Source organism: Delphinus delphis, chromosome 14 (genome assembly GCF_949987515.2).
Source record: "Delphinus delphis chromosome 14, mDelDel1.2, whole genome shotgun sequence".
Lineage (NCBI taxonomy): Eukaryota > Metazoa > Chordata > Mammalia > Artiodactyla > Delphinidae > Delphinus > Delphinus delphis.
Window position 1 is genome coordinate 25191918 of NC_082696.1, and position 15655 is coordinate 25207572.

Here is a 15655-nt window from a genome sequence, read left to right on the forward strand (position 1 = left end):
GTAGCAAAGCCTTCAAGGTCTAGCTCGCACGTCATCCTGCTATGTCATGTTTTCCCTGATATCATTTCCTTTTGGCCCCCATTAGAGTTTACCCTCTGTTTTAAAATGCCTTATTACCATTTGCTTGTATCTGTCTTCTTCTATTCAATAGAATTCCTTACAGACAAGGAATAGATTCATTTTTGTCATTTAGTCAAACTTACTGGCATCTCCAAAGCCAATAAAGGCCTGGTCCCGGTCCTCAAGGAGGGAAGGTCCTAGTATGGGAGACAGATAAGGCCAGTTATGGAATGGATAAACCACAAAGGAGTGGACAACCCACTCTTGCTGGGAGAGGCCATGGGAGATGAAAGGATCAAGGAAGGCTTTGTAAAAGAATTGTCTCCATCTTGGGGTCTCCAGTGCCTAGAGTAGTTAGTGCTTGGTGTATAGCATCTTTAATAAAGAAGACCAGGCTGGAAAGGAGTGATGTGATATTTTTGAATGAACTTTTGTCTCTTCTTAAAAGCTCTCTATTAATACTGATATTTTAACATTAGTTTTTTTTGTTGTTTTTTTGTGTTTTTTTTTTTTTTTTTTTTTTTGCGGTACGTGGGCCTCTCACTGTTGTGGCCTCTCCCGTTGTGGAGCACAGGCTCTGGACGCGCGGGCCCAGCGGCCATGGCTCACGGGCCCAGCTGCTCCACGGCATGTGGGATCCTCCCGGACCGGGGCACGAACCCGCGTCCCCTGCATCAGCAGGCGGACTCTCAACCACTGCGCCACCAGGAAAGCCCTCTAGTTATTTTTTAATGCCATAGAGTAAAGCTAAATCCTCTAGAGCTCATTGTGTTTAAACTGTTTCTTTTCTTCCTGTAACTCATTTCTTTAATAAAATAATATTAATTGCATGCCTACTGTGTATCAGATCTGGTGCTCGGCACCTGGACCCTGCAGACCCGTTGAGCTGTGGCCTCTGTTCTACAGTCTAGATCCTGTGTCTAGTGGGACATACAGTTACTAAACAAATAACTACACATACACAAGTACTAGTGCTATGAAAGAAAAGTGAAGGTCTCCATGAGAGTGAGTAATAGAAGGTATAAACAGAATCTGGGTCAGGAAAGGTTTGCTCTCCTGAAGAAATGGCAATTAATCCGAGCCCCAACGTATGATGGGAAAAGAGTAAGAAAAAAGTAATCCACTATTCTTCTGTCTCTCAGTTTTCATAGCAACCAAAAAGGAGTTTTTCCCTTTAACTCTTCCCCCTTTGCCCCTCAGCCCCAGCAATCATTTGCTTGCCAATATACTTGGTATTAAAGTAAATAAATTCCAATTTCAACACACAAGGAGACATTTCAAAAAATGACTTGTACAATGTATAATGAGGTGAAAATAACCATTATCTGCGTGGAAATTTTTGTTTACTATTTGCAAGCTACTTCTTAAGGGAAATTTCCATAGAGGTTAAACAACTATGGCCCTATAGACAAATGCTTTTAAAATTTCCAGGCTCTTTCCCTCCCTCACCTGTTTCATAAAGATGGGTGATTACCCCCTTTTTTTGAATGTGCCCATGAATGTTATGTGTTGCCACATTGTATCAAGCTCCCAAGCATCTGGCTTTTCCTGGCACCAGGATTGGCCCTGTGCAAAGAGATCTGTATGGATTCGGCCCCGGCCCGCCAGGAGCTTACAAAAATGGCAGAGGGGTTTTTGCCATGTGTAGAATACACAAAGCATTAAGGCAGACAACTTAAAAACCATTTGACTCAACGCGAGAATGGATAATTGATGCTAGAGCATAAATAGACCAAGTACCTTCTATTAGGAAAGCAAGAAGAAAGACATTCATCGTGGGGAATGGAGGCAACCTTAGAGAAAGCCCATGTGGAGAGGGCAGGCTGAGGGGAATTAGCTCCTCCTTTGATCACTGTGGGAATCTTCCGAAGCCGTCTGCATAGAACAGAGGAGAGTTTGCAGGCTACTGCTGAAAGCAGTCCTCTGCCCCAGGACTACCAAACTATCCCCTTTTCCACTGCGATGTCTTTAGGACATTCTACACATTTCAGTGCTCTCTGAATGAAGCATTCACGTTGCCATTCAACATGTTTAGTTTGGGGTGCATTCTAAGTCAAATTATACAAGAAGCTATTTGTGGCATGCAGCAGCTGCAGAAAGAAGAGGCCGTGGTTTTTTGCGGGGGGGGGGGAGGGGAGTGGTGATGTTAAACAATATGAGTGAAGCTAGAAAGTTCAGAATATAGAGTTATCGTGTTGATGAGTGGTTGTGATTGTATCGACAAGAGGGAGAGGAAGGCTACTACTGAGCGAAGAAGTGAATTTTATCCTATTTCAACATGGGGTGTCCTGCTGGAAGTAGCTCTCCAGGGCTGCACCGGGGATTATTTTGATAATGAACGTAATACATTGTCTGGAGTCTGTGACTGATTCCTCTATCCAGTGGGGTGCAGTTGGTGAGTATTTCTCTTCAGAAAGCAGTTAAAATAATTAAATTCCATTCAAGTGAAGCTGATTGTACGTGAACATCAAGGCACGTATTGAAAAGTGCAGTTATTTTAGGACCGCCCTCGATAGTCTGAATGTATACTTAAATACAGTTTGCTAATGAGAATTGATTGTGGCAGCTTCATTTGAACTTGTTTCTATCATGTAATGATGTGTGTGGATTGCTACGCACAAAGGGATAGGTGTTTCGGATGAGGTGATAAAAATGGATGAAGCTGAGTCTTCTGAGAGCTGCCATACAACTTGAGAGAGGTTTGGGAAAACTATTTGGCATTGTAAGAACTTAATCTGTTTTATTTTCTCCCCAGACTTCTTTTCTTTTTATTCTGGTTGAGGAAGACATTGATTGCCCATGTCTTCGTTACCAAATTCCTGTAGTGGTTTCTACTCCCTTGACCTTTTTTCTTTAGTGAAAAAAGCACACACACACAAAATAATCAGTGGACCAAATTATGAAATATTCACACCTGTCTTTATATTTCCAAGCTTCATAGTTTTGGCTGCATATTAAAAATAATGTTAGGCACATGAAGAAGACTGTTGATCTTAATCCTGCCTGATATGATTGTATTTGCAAGATGTGAAGAATTTCTTTTTTTTTTTTTTTCTGCTTTCTGTTTCAAACTGCCATGACGCCGATGCGGAGGACCTAAGCATATCATTTTTTACAAAGCCAGTGGCCAGCTGTTACCTAGCATTAGCATTATTGTTTTGGTTACCATTGATTTTTCTCAGATTCTATGTGAGCCTAATTATGTGGGCTCTGCAATCACCATGCTTCCCTTCCCTTCCAGTTGTGTCCAGTTGTATTGTCCTCTAGCACCAGAGAATGCCCACAAGTGTGAAGACACTTCTGCAGCATCAGTTCAGAAATACACGTCGTGAAATCCTTGCTTTAGAAAGATTAGGTTACGAGAATTAGGTTACTGAACATAAGTCTCTATATACTAACCAATGTTTTTATTCTTGTCTCTTGCTGTAATTTGTTGTTTACTTATTTAAACTTTACCTCTCTGGATTGAAAAGAAAAATCCATTAAAGTATATGGAAACTTGAGTTTATAGGCAGGTTTTATTTGTTTCAAAAGTCAGTGACTGCCTAACTTAAGTAAAAGTTCTGTACTCTCTAGATTGTCTGAATATCATTTTATGCCAGGCTGACCTTCCCTTGGTCCTGCTGTGACATCTCCAGCATAATTACAAAACCTTCCTAGCACTCATGCTTTATAAGGAGCTATGGTTTCTCTGAAGAATTCTGCTGCTGTTTATTCAGTGGCTTAGGACAATGTAAATTTTTTTTTATAAAACCTAACACGAATCAGATAAATGTTATCCTTACCTAGATCAACTTTTACCATGACTAGAAAACGAAATACAGTTGGAGATATTTAACTATAAGTATTGCTGTCAGTTCATCAGCAAACCAAAGCAGTCTGTCTTCATTTGTCTAATTATCATTTTGCATGTGAACCAGCTGGCCTCTTAACAAAAGCAGTTGATCACATCAGCTTATTAATTGTAGCCTTCATCTTAACCATATGTGAAACAATATAAGAAATCACAGGAAATTAAAAAAAAAACTGAACAGTTCATGGAATTCTTCCCATTGCTTGTAAAATAAAAAGCTCAAGCGATTCTTTTCTCTAAATCTTCATACTTATTGATCATTAGTTGGGAAGAACTTAGGCAACGATAAATCTGATTTCCCCTTGTTCGTTTAAAATTATTTTTTGTATTTGTAGACAATATGGTTTCAGAATCATCTTCTCTCCAAATGGAAACACACTCCTTTGGATTCCTTTGTTATAAAATTTTACCTTTTGGTTGTAAATTGATACGGACCTCTATTTTCTTGGTCCTAATTATTCACTCGTAGCTGCCCCCTTATTGAATCAGAAATGCTTTCTGTAATTCAGGGGTGTTTCCTTAATCTGAGCTTGGTTGTAGATCCTAGGGAGCTTATGAATATTCACAAATCTTCCTGGAGGTATGAGATCAACTTTGTCTAAATGGAGGCTCTAAAGGGGCACAGAGTATGGTCTTTCTTTGGTGGAAGAAGATGAGGACATTCTTTTGAGACATGACCATGAATGTGGGTGTGTTAAACCAGAGCCCTTTTTTCCAAGCTTTTCTGTCAAGAGACAGCAGGAGGAATCCTTTTCCTGTACCAGTGTCTCATTGAGCAGACAGCGTCCCCCTGTAGGTGGCAACCTTCGACTTTATTTTGTCAGTTTTCCCCTGGTAGTCATGATTAGGAAGTATCCTTTGCTCTCAGTTTTTTTCTAGGTAGAAAATTCTTCTCAAGTGTAGATTCTTTACAGGTTTTGTAACACCATCAATCAAGCAGGTTCTTAATATTGTCCAATTTAAAAAGTAAAAGAGAGCCCAGAATATAAAGCACCTCAGCTAATCACATGACTCTCTTAAATTAGATTTCCAAGATCATCACATTATACTTTGGCTTTTCATTCCATGATGAGATTTTTTTTCTTCCCTGAAGATTTAGAAGAAAGGTTACATTCATTTTTTTCTTTTCAAATTTAAAATTTTATTTCCCTTTAAATTATTTTTATTATAAAAGGATATAACTGTGTTAAATTTAAATAGCCCAGAAAAAATATTTTTATTTCCAAGTGATTGAAAATTATTCTCTTCTCTAAGATGTGCTAGGCCTTTAATATGTATTCAGAAAATATGTTTTGAATGACAGCATTGGGGAAGGTAAAATGAGTTAACTTCATTGAACTAGTTGATATGTTGCTCTACTCGTATACATTATTTCTCTCCTGAAATGACCGATTATATACCTCATATAGGCTGAATAAAATGAATTAGATGAATCAGTGCACTCGGGTGGATGGATTAGGGCTATGCAACATGTGAAGAATAATTAGTCCAAGTATAAGAGGCTTACATTTAGTGATATTATTTGTTCTCTTTCTGCAAGACAGACATAGTTCACTTTGGAGGAAATTATCCTTGAAGTAAAATGACATATATTTTTGAAATAGAGACTTATGAAAGCTCTGTCAAGGAATGCTTCTTAAGGAAGGTTAATGCTTGAATTATAACTTTAAAAATGAATAGGGCATGCCAAGTGGATAAGTCAGGGATCCAGCATTCCCGGGGAAGAATAACAGGGTCACAGAGGGAGAAATGAGTGTGGATGGTTGGAGCCCTGCCCCATCAGCCCTCTGCAGTGAAGGCAGGGTAGCGTGGTGTATTGAAAACAGGAGCACAAGATGCAGCATGAGCTCAGCTGCTGGGGAGCTCTGTGATCTACTGCAGGTCACTTATTTTGTAAAATACAAGGAGTGTATTGGATGCTCTTTAGGGCTCTTTTCAGCTCTACCTTTCTAGGAGCCTGTGACATTTCCCCTTTCCAGTTTGCCCTTGCTGTATCCCTACCCACCAGTATTTCCAATCTCAGGGCCCATTCCCTTCACAAAGCTCTCCCCTGTCTGCCCCACCTTCCGTCCATCACGTCAGGACAGCCTCTGGATTGTCACATTCCCTACATTAGAGAGACAGTGCGTCCTTCCATCCCCGCAGGCATGGCTGAACTTTGAATGCTCAGTCAGCAGGGCTCCCTTTGTGTTTTAGACTTTTGTTGGGGGTTTCTTTTTTCCAAAGCATACTTTCCGTCTGCTTCGCCTTTCATTTGTTCAACATTTGTCACATGAATATTGTGACTTGACTAAACTAGTCACAGTGATAGCAGACGTTTTGAAATTGACCAAGCAGATGGTAGCAATGGTTTTAGATTAAATTATTAACTAGGATCCACAGCAGAAGCCTTTAGCTTTAACACATGCAGAGTGAAGGGTATTTCCTAGCGTCAGGATTAGCTGGCAAAGTGGATGCCGGATCAAGTTCCTTCTAAAGAATTGATACATTATCATCTCTTAAGGTTTCCCTTTCTACCCCCAGCCACTCCCCCGACCAGATATTGATGAGAAGAGAGATTTCCATTTGTCTTGTGTTCAACATGCCATATGATTCATCATTAAAGATTAACTCAGAAGCAGAAGAAAGAAAAGACTATTGTACCAATGAAGTTCTAGAATACTAGTGACTTTTAATACACTTTTGTGAAATAACATGATTCATGGGACGGTTAAGATAATTCTTCATGGGCGTCTGCCATCAGACACATATTTGCATTCCAGGCCAGCATCTCTACAACCATGCGTGCATGCGTGTGTGTGTATGTTTAACATTATTATTTAACTGTAAAATGTGTAAGATTACACCCAGTGTATATTCAAATTTCCCCATTTGTCTAAAAGGCCTTTCTTTATAGCTGGTTTATCCAAAACTTGCATCCTATCCAGAATCACACATCTGGTTGTGATGTTCCTTAAATCTCTCTTAATCGGGCGCATTCCCTTTATTGTTGTTATTATTTAATTGATTTATTGGAGAGGCCGGACCAGCAAAATGTTCCACTTTTCAGTTTGAGTGATTGTTTTTGTTTTTTCCTCTAGCTCTAAGTCTTGTATTTCCTGTAAAATGGAAAAATTGAACTTGTCAAAAATGTTTAACTCGAATTTACCATGGGTGATGTTTATATTACTTGGTATTTCATCACGTCCGGGCCCACATACTATCGGTTGTCCCAGCAGCGTCTGCTGGATTAAGGAGATGGCAGGCTGATCCCTCCTTTGTGCTATTGCCCTAATAGTCCTCTTAGATGGCAGCTTTTCAGTAATGGCATTTAAAACTGACAAGTAAATCAAAGAAAAAGTTTTACATGTTTAAGATCTTAGACTAAAGAGATGAAGAGTAGTAATTTGTAAGAAAAATGCCTGATGTGAAAAATAAGAGATTGATTCTTTTTTTTTAATTCATTTAATTTTTGGCTCGTTGGGTCTTCATTGCTGCACGCGGGTATTCTGGCTTTCTCTAGTTGCGGCGAGCAGGGGCTACTCTTCCGGGGGTTCCCCTTTGTTGTGGTGCGCAGGCTTCTCATTGCAGTGGCTAAGAGATCGATCCTTTAGCCAACAACTGGCGAACTCATCTTTCAGCTTTTAATCAATTAAGTGCCAAACAGCAAGAACCTATGGTGAATTCAATTTGTCTTGAATAATATGAAGTATATTTTTCCATCTGCTGTATCAAATACTTAAGGCTATTTTTTAATATCATAAATTACAATTGTATTAACAAATGAACTTGTAGATTTTTTAAAAATCCCTTAATTGTGAAATTTTGTCTATCTGAAATTCAACTTTATCTGGGCATGCTGTATTTTATTTGGCAGTCCTGTTTTTAAAATTTACTCCCTTATTTGTACATTTATTGATTGTATTAATTCATCTGCCTGTTATTAATTTGCTTTGCAGCTTCAATAATGATTGCCGTTTTCGTAGACTGTATATAATTTTATAGACTGTATATAATTTCTCTCAATATGCAAGTATTTATAAAAACATGAAACATAATTCTTCCAAAAGTTAAAGTTATGGGAAGACTTTGTTCCTCAATAAACCGAAGCTAGGCCTAAGCTTTCTGTAAGTCTATTATTAAAGCATTGTTATGAACGTTTATTAAGGAGATTATGTTGCTAGTTAATTTTTATAAATTTCTAAAATCTCTTACTACTAAGTGTGTACATTTTATTTTATAGACCTGTGGCCTTGCATAGGATACTTTCTGCTATAATTTCCAATCCAACAGAGTCTGAAAAGCACAAGAATGGATGGGTGTGTCTGTGGATTTAAACGTTGTATTTCAAGTATTTTAACTATGCATGAAGATAATCAGTACACCTAAATTAACTTAGTCATGTACAGTCTTCTATTTCAGATGTTAAGCTTGATTTTTAAAAATAGCATAAAACACATCAGTAGTCAGTAAAAGCACCATTTATAGATAAGGTTAGGCTGAGAAATTTTCTATTTTCAAGAGCTAAATTCCTTTGAGACATGCTTAAATTGTCATTTAGAATCTGGAGCTCTGACCAGAACTCCATTACATCTGACTTTTCTTTCCCTTCCCTCCCCTTCCCCACTTAGATGACCACGGTGATCTTTGTTGATTATACAGTCCATTTTCAATTGATCTAGGACTCAAATTTTATGTAATTCAAAATGTGTATATATATTATATGGCATAATCATGCCTTGTTTCTACTTGTAACTCCTGTTTAGTATTTGAAAATGTTTCTTTTTACAAAATACCTTTAAACAAAGTTTGTGAAAGTTTTCGATTCAAAATAAAGACTTTTAATGCCCTAACTGTATTTAATGCCTGAAGCTTTGTGTAAATGGGGAGGGGGAAGGGAAGAATTCAAGGGGGGGTGGAGGCCTATCTATGAGTCCTTAGACAGCTCTGCACGTAGCTTATAGGTTTACACCTGTAATCTTTTGTCCTTAATAAAAAGAATAAGGGTATATTTTAAGGTTTACTGCAAATGAAAGCATGAGTGGTAACAGGGTCATTTATTAATAGCTAAGGTCTAATTTTTGAAATTTTACATGTTAAGTATATAATGGTTCCTGAAACATAATACACACTGTTAAAGGCAGGCTGCTAAGACCAAGGGTGTTGTGGAAAAACAACCCTGCGTGAGAATTGGTTCTGACCTCCTCCCCACTGGCGTGATTTGCTGCCACTGGGTCTCCACCTTCTCTCCGTCCCTGCAAGTCAAGCCCACTTAAGCCCCTCAAACACACTCTTCACCTACACTAGTGATGTCTTACAGTGTCACGCTGGCCATACAACTTCCTCTCTTAAACTCCTTCCGTGACTCCCTAGCCCACCAACTGAATTCCACCCCTTATGACAAGCAAGGCCCTTCAGGGTCAGGCCCCTGCCTCTCTCTCCACCTTTCTCCGTGTCACTCTCCCATAAGCTTACACCGAAGCATTTGCAGATCTCCGTGTGTCCCAGGACTGGGCTTTACCTAGAAGTTCCCTCTTCACCTCTGTTCCCTAACAGCTGTTTGTCTGTTTTCTACTGCAAGTTTTATGGTTTCTTACATTCAAGTCTTTTATCCATTTCGAGTTGGTTTTTGTGTGTGATGTGACATAGTGCTCTAGTTTCATTGTTTCGCATGTGGCTCTCTAGTTTTCCCAACACCATTAAGGGCCCATCAACAGATGAATGGATAAAGTAGATGTGGTGTGTGTGTATACACATACACACACACACACACACACACACACACACACACACACACACACAATGGAATACTACTAGTAAGTCATACAAAAAGATGAAATCTTGCCATTGGCCACAACACGGATGGACCTTGAAGGTATCATGCTATGTGAAATAAGTCAGATGGAGAAAGACAAATACCATATGATTTCATTCATATGTGGAATCTAAATAAATAAAATAAACCAAACAAAAACAAACACGGATAAAGAGACCAGAGTAGTGGTTACCAGAAGGGATGGGGGTGGGAAGAGGGAAAAATGGATAAAGGGGGTCAACTGTATGGTGACGGAGGGAAACTGAACTCTTGGTGGTGAGCAGGCTGAAGTTCGGACAGAAGTTTAAAAATAATGTTGTACACATAAAACCTATGTAATGCTAGAAAGCAATTTTTTTAAGAAGCTTAAGTGGCTGCCAGTAACTAAAATATGTTTGGGTTTGCTTGAATTCTTCTGTAGGGTGCAATACTGTGGCAGTGTTTTCTGACCTAATACCTCAAAGTATGACACAGGATCTAAAGCTAAATATATTAACTTTCAAACACAAATAAAAAACTAATTTATAAAAAATAAATTTAAAATAAGTGAGCTACATACCCTTTATCATCTTTCCAGTAAACATCATGGTCTTATCTCTCTCGCTGTACTTATTCATTGTTTTATTATTTTTATCTGTTTGGGTGCGGTCACTGACTTTCGTAGGAAGTTCCTCCCCGCTGGACTGTGAACTTCCTAAGAAAGTCAGTGGCCATGTTGGATTTACTTTCAACCTGGATGCCTAACACAAGGCAGCTAATAAGCGCTCGATGTAAAATTGCTGACTGGTGGAACATAAATGCATATTCACAGTTAAAATTTTTAGAATATGTGTTACTTTGCAAAATATTCCTCTGACTCTTTGCTGGTATGTTATATACCCGCTCCTGGGAAGTAATCAGGTAACTGTAGAAATAATCGGATGATTCCTAGAAGAAAAAATTTAAATGTTGGTTAAAAATAAGATTTCATTTCAGAGAAAGATTAAGCAGAAATGTTGGACTTTTATGAATAAGGATGCCAGTATTTATACAATAGTAGTGGTAATGGAATTCCAAAATTCTGGACTAGGATAAGCCGGCAGGATTATTCAAGTGATATTAGAGCATATTTTCCTTTGTAATATTTGACGGTATTTTTAGAGAATAATGATTTACTCTTAAATATTTTAATTTATAGGTTCTAATAAGGACTTTTGTGTAAGACACATTAACTTGAATGTACTAACTGAAGACTTCTACTCTTAAATATTTTTATTAGTTATGGGCTCTAATAAAGACTTTGGTGTAAGATATATTAACTTGAATGTAATTAAAGATATCTTTGCAAAACTTAATTGCGCTAATGAAAGAGGGCTCAGGACACCCAGATTCTCATCTTAGCTCTGACATGCATCAGCGTCTAGATCTCAGTTTTCTCATTTTTAACTGGAGTTTAAATGTACCTGTCTGGTTCACTGAAAAATTGACTGTCAGCCCTAATAGAAATGAGAAAGTTCTTGATAAGTCGCTAATTTGAGTAAACTGGCTTAAATTAGACGTTCAGCTTGAGATAATGTGAGATTCGAGTAGAGGTTCGTAAGATGGAACTGGAGGACAGACCAATGAAAGACAGCAGATGGAGGTGAAGACTGAGCGGGGTGTTTAAAGGCAGAAGCTTCATCCAGAGGTCAGCATATCTTTCTCTAAAGGTCCAGAGAGTAAATACGTTCAGCTTTGCAGGGCATATAGCCTTTGACGCAACTACTCAGCTCTGCAGTTGTGTGCAGCGTGAGAGCAGCGTAGACAGTAGATGAATGCATGGGCGTAGTGGTGTTCCATCACAACTTTATTATTGGACACTGAAATTTGAGTCTCTCATAATTTCACATGTCATGAAGTATTATTCTTTTAGTTTTTTTCAACCATTTATAAAGGGACCAGCTGGATTTGGCCCAAGGGCCATAATTTGTTGACTCCTGCCTCACACCACTAAAATCATTAAGGTTTCAAGGGGGAATAAGTGAATAGCATAGGACGGAAGTATAACGACTGGCTCGTGGAAGCTTGTTAAGAGTTTGTCAGAATCCAGAGAAGGGGCAATCAAAGGTAGGAAACGAGCTAGTGGTTTGCAGTGTTGCTGAAGAATAGTGCCAGAACTGGGTCATTAGCCGTAAATGATTAAAAAGATGACTAGAAAGATGCGGAGAGAGCAAAAGACCCTTGGTACTGGTTAGAAGTTCATGGTGACCACTGAGAACTTTTTAAAATGGTGAGTGGTAGAATTTTAGGCAGGGGGAAAGATAATTTGTGCATCAAAACTGGAAGTGATAGGTTTAGAGCAATCATTCATGCAGCTGGCTATTTAACTCTGCAGCACGTAGAAAGACAACCATGAGGTTGTGAAGTTGATTTCCATTCACAGTAAAGGGCATTACTGTCCCTTTATTAAGCTTAAGGCTGCTTAGCTGTCTCTTCAGATATTATTCATGTCTCTAACAAATACTTATATATGCTAACCACATACCAGGGACTGTTCCAAGGACCTTGTCAATAATAACTCTTGAAATTCTCATAATAGCCTTGTAATGTAGTGTTATTACCTCCGTGTTACAGATGAGAAAACCAAGGTATGGAGAGGTCACTTCTCTAGTAAGTGGCCAGTATCCTGGGTGACATGGCTCCACAGCTGAGCTCTTCACTCCTTTGCTATGCCGTCAAGTCTTCCACGTCCGGGATATTAGAACTTTTTTAAAAAATTGTTGCTACTGGTATAGAGCTAAAGTTAGAATAAGAAGTACCATGGATTTATGTATTTTCTGTTGAATGTGTAAATGGAACCATTGAAAAATACTAGACACTTTCGTAAAACCATGGCTCTTCAATAAACTGTGACATCCAGGCAAATGCAAATTATAAGATGAAAACACTTCCTGGGCTTCCCTGGTGGTGCAGTGGTTGCGAGTCCGCCTGCCGATGCAGGGTACACGGGTTCATGCCCCGGTCCGGGAAGATCCCACATGCCGCAGAGCGGCTGGGCCCATGAGCCATGGCCGCTGAGCCTGCGCGTCCGGAGCCTGTGCTCTGCAACAGGAGAGGCCCCAGCAGTGAGAGGCCCGCGTACAGTAAGGAAAAAAAAAAAAAAAAAACCACTTCCTCATTCTTATGCTTCTATGCAGGATGTAAAGTAAGAGATGAGAAAATCATTGGGGAAATCTTTATAATTAAAAAGCTCTTTCCAAACACGACTTATTATGTAACACAATAAATACCATAATTTACGTGGTTCTTTCCTGAAGCTCTGGACTTAGGAGGTTAAGAGGCAGTGCGGAATAATGCATAGAGGACAGTGTGCCCCCTGTGCGCCCTGGGAAGTGGAGTGGAAGCCTGCTTTCTACCCCTAGACTCACCACTGACTGCTGTGTAACCACATAATGGCATTATCTTTACACAACTCAGGCCACTTAATATCAGGTTTAATTGAATGAGAAAGGAAATTACTCCATGCGTGACTCTTGCCAGAGTTCATAGAGCACTTCTCTGACTAGTCCTAATGTCTCACTACCAATAAACATATCTCCCTCTTTAAAATGAGAGCCGGTGGCATTCACTGGATAGATTCTTATTTTATTGCCATTGCCTCCTTCAAGGTTTTACTCAGATCTCACTTTTTCAAGCTCTACCCTGACTCCTGTTTAATACTACAACTTGGCCACCTCCCCTCCTCCCAAGCCCCTTTTATCCTATTCACCTTTTTCCTTTGTCCATTCCACTTACCATATAATTGTGGTTTACTGTCAAGTAATGTAAGCTCCAAGGGGGATCTCAAATGAGTGGCCCTTAGTATGTGCTCAATATTTATCTTTTAATGAATGAATCCATGTTCCAGTGCCATTGTTGTATACATGAAAGGCCATATGCTGTTTCCAGTTGGAAGTTTGCATGGGGACATTCTACCTCGGAAACTTGTTGGTTGTGAACTGAATAGGAGTGCTTCCTGCCAGAAACCTCTACTACCTGTCTGAGTGCAATGAGCTGAGAGGCAGCTCTTGAAGCCGGGCCAGGTTGTCATTCTTGCTTATAAGTGTGTTTTCCTGAGGGAGACTTTGCACACTCGTTTCAGGCAGCTTACACTCACAGTAGTTTGTCATTTGCCATCTGGCCATGTGGTTACTTTTAAATAAAGCTATGTATGGGATGAAATAACACAAATTGGAAATCTTTGATAATATGTATGGTGATAGGATAATATGTGTGTTTTGGTTTTTTTTTGTTTGCTTTGCTTTTGTTGTTGTTTAAAAAATAAGATTGGGGGGAAAATGATTTGAGGAGGAATCATTCCAAAGTTTTCCCTAGAGGGAGCCCCTTATATAAATTTTATTCTTTGACTAAGAGCTTTTGTTATAAACTAAATGTTTTGAATTAGTGGGTTATTACATTTTTCCATTCAGTTGTAAGCCTGGCCCAAAGCTATGAAATAAGAGGTTGTCTAACGTGCCTCAAAAACTGTTTTGCCATGAAGTGGAATTGGGGAGAGATGTGAGGAACATTCTTTTCCTTTGTCCCTTTTCATAATATTTTATTTGTGTTCTTTTCCTTTTTGTTCCTGTCCCTTTACCCCAGAGTGTATTTTTTACAGTGTCTGCTTGTACCACGTTTCGGATTCTTCTCTGTTTGTGTTTCCCCAGTTCTCTATGGCTAATTGCAAATGGGCGAAAGAACCAGAACTCAGTACAGTACATTCAAGTTAAAGAGAAACTCAAATAATGATTGTTAGAAATTATTCCTCTTCTCTCCCATGGGTGTGGAATTTTTAAAACCTGGCTTAGATGATAATTAAATTTAAAATACAGATTTAAATGATTAGGGTACTATATCATCTAATTTCTCCTTTGGAGTGGGAGAAGTTGAAGGGTTTTTTTGTGGGGTGAGGTGGGAGAGTTGCGGCAGCTAGATGCAAACAAGATCACCCTTTGGAACAATGACAACGCTATGCTCACACTGGCAAGAAAAAAAAAAGAAACTGGGTGAGAAGACAGGGCGTACTAAATTGCAGGAAAATGCAACCAAGTCCTCATTTACAGCTCCATGGAGATTCTATTGTAAAGTTTTACTGCTTCTTTGCAAACATTCCTTTGGTGTGGGAGGCTGAGCCTGGGGGCATGGTTGGGGAAACAATAGTCTGGCTCTTCTCCCCCCCCCCCCCCCCCCCCCCGCCGAAATCAGTTCAAATGCCTGACTTAACTAGGGAGTCAAAGAATCAACAGACTGGCTCTAAGACTTGGCGGCTCCAGTGAAAAGATCTGGATGTTCACAGTGGCCCAGTGAAAATGGGGAACACATTTACTTCACCTCAACTTCCTTAAGGAAAATCTGCACTGTTTTTTTGGAATCCAGAGAGGAGAAACTTCTGATCTATTGGAGAGAAAACTGAATAATTGAGCACCAAGACAGAAAGACCGATGTGACTATCATGCAAATAAGAACTGTGATTGGCTTTCTCTTTCTGTACACGTTGTCACTGGCCGCTCTCAGCCTTAAAGATTAGGTTTCAGTGGGAGCGTTTCAGGTTCAAGGACTGTTAATGGTTTGTAACTGCCTGACAATAAGCTCAACCTCAAAGTTACATCACCCCGGGCAGATGTCTAAGGATTCAAGGCCAGAGGAAGAAAGTTCGAATCTGGAGCAGAAGGATGCCGCTTGCCACCTGCTTGCTGCGCTGAGCTTTTAACGTGATTCAAATTTCTAAGCCCTATGTAGACATCCTGGAAATGGTGGTCTTTATTAATACAAAGATCAAGTCTTTAATTAAACTTTTTAGGAAGAAAAGTAAGTAGTTTCTTTTCTCCCCCACTACATGCGAGTGTGTGTGCGTGTGTGTGTTTTATGTACTACTTCATCCTTTCGAGTGACGGAATTAAGAGTGTGAAACAGCATAATTGGCATGAGTTAAACTCCATTCTATACCAAGT

General features: G+C 39.3%; 1 protein-coding gene across 6 annotated transcripts in view; it reads left to right on the plus strand.

Moving 5' to 3' along the window:
* NHSL1 (NHS like 1) overlaps positions 1-15655 on the plus strand; it is a 237961-nt gene that overhangs the window by 160118 nt on the left and 62188 nt on the right. Inside the window, exon 1 of one of the 6 annotated variants that reach the window (XM_060029896.1) lies at positions 15291-15512. The exons of the other annotated variants lie outside the window; for them this stretch is intronic. Coding sequence (XP_059885879.1) covers positions 15455-15512 — 58 coding nt within the window. The 5' untranslated portion in view covers positions 15291-15454. Of the gene's footprint in view, positions 1-15290; positions 15513-15655 lie in introns of those variants that run through there. 6 annotated transcript variants of the gene reach the window in all.